At 33.8% G+C, this 6,467-nt stretch overlaps 1 protein-coding gene across 1 annotated transcript; it reads left to right on the plus strand.

The window, feature by feature from the left end:
• Positions 1 to 7: 7 nt before the first annotated feature.
• Positions 8 to 6,372, plus strand: LOC117121252 (protein KIAA0100-like; the record flags this gene model as incomplete). Its single annotated transcript, XM_033266389.1, has 6 exons — positions 8 to 74; positions 478 to 547; positions 814 to 906; positions 4,891 to 5,047; positions 5,652 to 5,862; positions 6,200 to 6,372. Coding segments are annotated over exons 3-6 (607 nt in total), but the record flags the coding sequence as incomplete, so codon positions are not given.
• Between the last annotated feature and the right edge of the window lie 95 nt (positions 6,373 to 6,467).

A 6,467-nucleotide genomic window follows, 5' to 3' on the forward strand; every position in this document is an offset into this window, starting at 1 on the left:
TTGGTAGATGACCCTCAACTGTTGGAAGAACGTAGCAACTCCAAGCACCTGACCGCATCCTCAAACAGGGCCTGGTATATATTTGATTTTTTTTTTTAATGATTATATGGTGATGATGATGATGACGACATTGGCCATGGCCAGGCATGGTATGGTAATAAGAATGATTAAATGAAAATTTTTTAAAAATTGTATACAGTATATCCTATATTGTTCAACAACAGAATTAACTAATTTAATACATATTTATTATCCATTGCCATATCTATTATTTCCCTGGGGAAGTGTTTAATTGTGTTTGTGGTAATGGTAATAGGTAATGTACGAAGTATGACTGTGAAATGATGTGGTTAATATACGAATAGTAGTGATGATGACAATTCTAATGACAATGATGACACACCAATAAGAATAATGATTATTGGTGATGGATAATAACTCGCTATAATAACATTCAATTCCCTTGTTTCTCTTCAGGGGTCTTACCATAGGTTCTCTAGAGGTTGATTTTCCATATGAATACGACTTTGCTGACAATTACAGTGCTGTGAGTTCATTCAACTTTTTATAAAGGTCCTACTCTAAGAATGTGTACAAAAATACACAATCCTGGTTGAGATAGCATAAAAACTTATTAGCTAATCACTGTTAACATAGCTTACAAAATGGTTAGCCAATCACTGGTGAGATAACATACAAAATAGTTAGTCAATCACTGCTAACATAGCTTACAAAATACATAGCCAATACCTGTTGAGCTTCCATACAATATATGTGAAACTAAAATGATTAATTACTTTTTTTCCAACTTAGATTATCAATATCAATAAATGGTTGAAAATGTTGCACAGAAAGAAGAGACAAGGAGATGAACCTCTGTATGCTGATTTTGTCCTTAGGGTGAAAGTAAGCTAAGTATTGTTAGTATACAGTAAAGATTATCACATTAACAACATCATATTATTTCATTTGCAACAGTTTAACCCAACCATATAGGTGCCAAGTTGAGAAACTGGTATTTAATTCATTAATGATTTTCATAGTATAAAGCTACGTTCACATCAAGCCCGGATTCCGGTCCGGAGTCCGGAGAAAAAATCGTGAGAAATGGCTTTAGTGGTAAAGAATAGAAGCGTTCACATTTACACAGTCCGATTTTTTCCCCGGACTCCGGATTCGGAGCAATGGATCAGAAAGCCATCGGAAACGTGAATCCGAACGGATTTTTATTTCTGGCCAATCAGCGATAAGCGTAAATGACCCCAACGCTAGCTAGCTCGCTCCTGAACTGAAAAGCTCGAAAAAAGTCAGCGCGAGAAAAGATACTGTGTGCCGTGCCGGGATTTGTTTTTGCTTTTTAATTTTATGTTGTATTTTAGGCGTAACTTGCATCACACATAAAACAACATTCAATAAAAAAGATAAGTATATTTCTAGTTTTCGTATTAAAAATAAAGTTAAATGAACTTCTCAGCTCTCTACTTGCCTTAGGCCATAGCCTAGGCCATGTATGTAGGTCTAGGCTCTAGCCTACTAGAGAGCGTTTATCCGGCCCAGCCTAGGGTCCCTAGACTAGCTTAGCTAGTAAAAAAAACACGACAGCAGCAGTTGCTAGCCAAGTTGCGCATTTCCTGCAGACAGATGACAGACCCCACGGCACTAGCCTAGGCTCGATTCCTAGATAGCAGAGGGGTGAGGTGAGGGCCTATCGTCTGTGGGGCCGGAACACGCACGCACGGCCTTTTTTTAAATCAACATATATTTTTATTTCAAATGGTTGGTTTTCCATCTTTTTTCCCTTGAAAAGCTCAGGATTTCTTGCAAATATCATAATATGTTTACTGGTACAACAAAAACATATTTTTAAAAAAATATAAATTTGATTGCATTATGACTTTTTATATGTGTCCCTAACCATTGACTTGTGAACATCGGTAATATGGAGGCAGAGTTCGCAAAAAAACCCCCAAAAAACAAAAACAAAAAAAACCCAAAACCTCCCTCCCTCATCAGTCTTTTCTTTGATACTTTGATTTGATAGGGTGATAAACAAATAATTTTTTATGGGGCCTAACCTGGCAGATAAACACTACAACAAGGATACCAGCCGGGAAAAATGATGTGTGGGAGGGAAATATATAATGCTTATATCAGGCGTAGCCTGAGATTTAACTTGGCCTGGTCATTACTAGGCTCTATGAAAGGAACATGTTTTGGCAGAGTCTACTCGCAATGTATCATCATAAAAATTATAAATAGTGTAGCCTAATACTGAATAACAAATTGTAGTTATTGAAACAGTGGATGAACAATGCAAATTATAAATTACATACCCAAATTATTTATACAAGTAACAATAATTGATAAAATTAATAATTTTATTTTATTTATCATTGTTTAGCCAGTTCATAGTTTGCTGAGCAAATTATACTGACTAGTAATATAATTCACACAAGAGCAGTACAATATTTACAATTTAAAAAAATTCAAAGATTCCAACTCATTGAAAAACTGAAAGAGAAACAATGAATTATTTTTATAAAAACTTTATAGGCATAAAAACTTTATGACTATGTGATGCAGTATTTGAAAAATATTTTATTGTATTACAATTTACTATAAGCAGAATTTGTTTTATTTTGTTTCAGAAGTACTGGAAACTTATCGATAGATGATGAAACAATGCGAACACCTATTGCATAACATTGAAGTCGCAGTAGTGGAAGTGAAACAGTTGCTGATAAAGTAGAGGGAACCCCACAAAAGAGAAAAATTCGCCCAAGTATACCACTGAAAAGGAAAATGGTGAAAACCAAATATGTGAATTTTAAAATAATGAAGTATTTGACAGCAAAGAAGGAAAAAGATCTGTTGGCCAGCTTTTTTGAGTCTATAAAACAAACTCTGCACAGACTTCCCAAGGCCAAACAAGTCCAAGTCAAAAATTAGTAATATTTCATTTCATTTCTTAGGCACGAGCGCCAAGGATATGCCAAAAAGTGAACTTAATCACTATCCTACTTGGCAAATCCATTAAACGACCGGACTGAATGAAGCAGTACACCGGGGTAACCCCTATTCTTCTCTGAGGATGTACTGAGTTCTTTAAAGTGCACACGAGCCAAATGTGTACGTCGGGCCTACGCTTTACAGTCCTTAGCAGAGAAGACTTGTTCCACCACCGGAACCATTGGCTTCAATAATAAAATATGGATTATAATATTTTAATTACATTATTTATATATGGTTAGTTAAACCTTGTGAAAATTATTAATTAGTGGTCAATATTAAAATTACAATAATATTTCCAAATTTGAATTCCACATAGTTTGCTAACGTCGGTAATTTTCAAATAATATCTGGTTTAACACGAGAAAAATTTGTATATAAATTTGAAATTGTTAATAAATAAAAGATTCTGTTGTACAATGTCAAAATTGTTGTTTGTATGCTTACTCTGATTTTGATTTAGTTGTTTTAATTAAAAATGTACTGTTCCTCACAAATAGTTGCACTTTCAATTTGAATTGCTTATTTATAATGATCACAAAACTGTCAATAAGAAAGGTCGCAAAAATATATGTTTTTGCTGACATTAATGACCATGTAAATCAAAATTTGATTATGATTCAAATGAGCACTTTGTTTTCAGAATTTTTCCTAATTTGTTAGGGACAGTATATACTCCTTTTTTCTTTCATGACTGCCTTGTAAAAAATACCAACTTTCACAAAAATTTCAACTATTTCCCCAAAAAAATTAGTGGTATGCTATAAATATTGTTATAATAAATTTTCTGGTAAGCTTATAGTTCATGATAGAGTCAACAACATAAAGTAGTTTAGATAGGATTAAGTGTTATACAGTGGCTGCTGTAGGATGTATTTTTTGGGGAGGGGGCTGAGTGAAATAAGGATAACTGTGGCACGCATTGCCATCCGAGGGCCTTGGATGGTTTGGGAGGGGGTATCCTAATGAGATTTTTTTTTTTCAAATAGGACCTCTGGATATCCAGAAATGGTGCTCTCTCAGACTGGAAAAATACTCTTAAATGTATTTGATAAAGTACAATTAAGATCGCTAGCTAGCTAGTTAGGCGGGCCTAGGGCCTACCTAAATACAGAAATTGTAAATATTTGTCAGGCTCAGAAGCACGATCAACATTGTTTGGTCCACGGGTCTGTCTTACTCAGTTTATTGAATTGACCCATTCGGATCTCTCATTTTTCTTCTAAATTTTACGCCTTCCACAGCAAGGGAACATCCTCGACATCACCGTAGGCGGTTGCCCTTGTGTTGACGTCGTTCCACTTGGTTGCTTCCTTTGACCCCCGATGCTTTGTTCCCCGGACGCGATGTGAATGCACAACCGGAAATCGTAACCGGGCCCGGATTCCGGTCTGGACTCCGGACCGGAATCCGGGCTTGATGTGAACGTAGCTTAATATGTAAATAGCAAATACTAAACTGTTTAATGTTTTAATAATATGTGTTTAACTGAACTTTACCATACTGTAAATTGTTTTAATTGCGTTGATGATATATCAAAATCTTGCTCAAATTTGTGCAGAAAACCGCCTGGAAAATAGGTACGCAGAACTGTAAGCTACTGCATAATAGATTTTTTATGTACTAAAAGATAGATCAAGGCCTAATTTTTAAGCAAAATTTGCAGGGAAATCCTGCCTTATTTTCTGAAATACATGGACAGTTTTTCTAGGTCAACTTCTTTGCTTGGAGGATATATTCTCCACAGGCCTTACTTGAAAGTCTTTTTACCAAAGACAGTATATCATTAAGATTTGGTAATAGACATCTTAAATATTGTCAATAAAACTATTTAACTATTTTGAAATAACACAGATTACAAAGTATTTTCTTTGTTAACAGTCAGTGGCTATAAGGATTCATGATGATCCGTTTGAAGTAAAGATCGGCGATAACTTTGATCTGATGAAGGACGAGTACATGGAGGCCGCCCGTCGCTTGGATGTTCTTGGTTGCAAAGTAGCTGAATTGAGACAAAACCATGGAGAGCTTCTGTCATGTATGTGTGTCGTGTATTCACTTAATGAACTTTGATTCTGCATAGCCACAACTATTTGCATATATCTACACCCGTAATGTATATTTTCATACATAATACATATATATTGTTCTCTTTCAAGTCATGTGATATAAACAAAAGACCATAAGTGATATACTTGAATATAGCATTATATTAAAAATAGAAAATAATAATAACCAAAATAATATTTGTAATATATATTTGTAATATAGTAATATAGCAATAATATGACTTTGTTATTTAATGTAATAAGTTATATAGTGATAATTTAGAAAATAAAGAGTGTGAACTTCAAAATTTCTGTAAAGCAGTAATAAAAAAAAAACCAGTAAATATAATAATAATAATCATAAGAATAATAGCAGTAATAATATAGCATTATACTTAATAATAAAGTAATAATATATTAACAATAACTTAAAATTTTTTAATTTTAAGCCCATCAAAATGTATTGTTTTTGCCGATGTGTTTCATACACAATTTTTTTAAATTGTCCTCATTGAAATGCACAGTTTTTGTAATAATAAATATTTGAAAATTTATTTTTATTTTTTTATTTTATTTTTTTTAAATATTTAATAGCAAACAAAATATCAGAACTGTACACCTCTCTGGCAAAGAAGAATGTTGACATCTACATAAAGCGTTCTCAGAAACTGTACGCGAACACTCCAATGCGACAAGCATTGATGACGCTAACCGTGGATGACATGGAAGTAATTATATTAGCAGATCCGTCGATGAATGGTAAAAAAAATATAATTAATATCATGAAGGAAATAGATCATTCTAGGTAGGTAACAATAAACTTAAAAGTCAGTTTATTGGGTGGCTTGAATTTACCTTGATAAACCAATAAATGTTTTTAAAAAAAGGTTACCCCTCGAATATAATAAAAAATAATGGAAACATTAATTTCGCTTTTAAATTCCCTGAACGTATGCACAATCTTGAAGGTGCTCTTGTGAAATTTACCTAAAAAAATAATGAAATAACCCATTCCAGATTACCAGCATCGCCTTAGGTTTGTGTAACCTGGGGGAAAAAATATTTGATGTTGACACCCCTACTGCTTACCCAATAGTAACAATATAATACCCCATTCAATTACCCAATGCTCTGTGTTTCAGTGTTCCCCCACCTGATGACATTAATTTTACAACTCTCTGGTGCCGTGTGGTTAGAGGAAACGTGCAACACCTTGATATCGGTTTACGAGACTATCCCCTGCGAGTAGTTGAACTGAGTGACTGGATGTGGTGGGGGAGGCTGCTAGGCGCTGAACAAGAAGGGGTACCAAGAGGTAGAGAATATTATTACTGTATTATAAATGGATAATAAAGATGATTATTTAATAATAATTAAAATAAAAATAAGAAAGCTATTTAGACTTAAATT

This window comes from Anneissia japonica, unplaced genomic scaffold (genome assembly GCF_011630105.1).
Source record: "Anneissia japonica isolate Jap-2015-1 unplaced genomic scaffold, ASM1163010v1 scaffold62898_len6379_cov126, whole genome shotgun sequence".
NCBI classification, from domain to species: Eukaryota; Metazoa; Echinodermata; class Crinoidea; order Comatulida; family Comatulidae; genus Anneissia; species Anneissia japonica.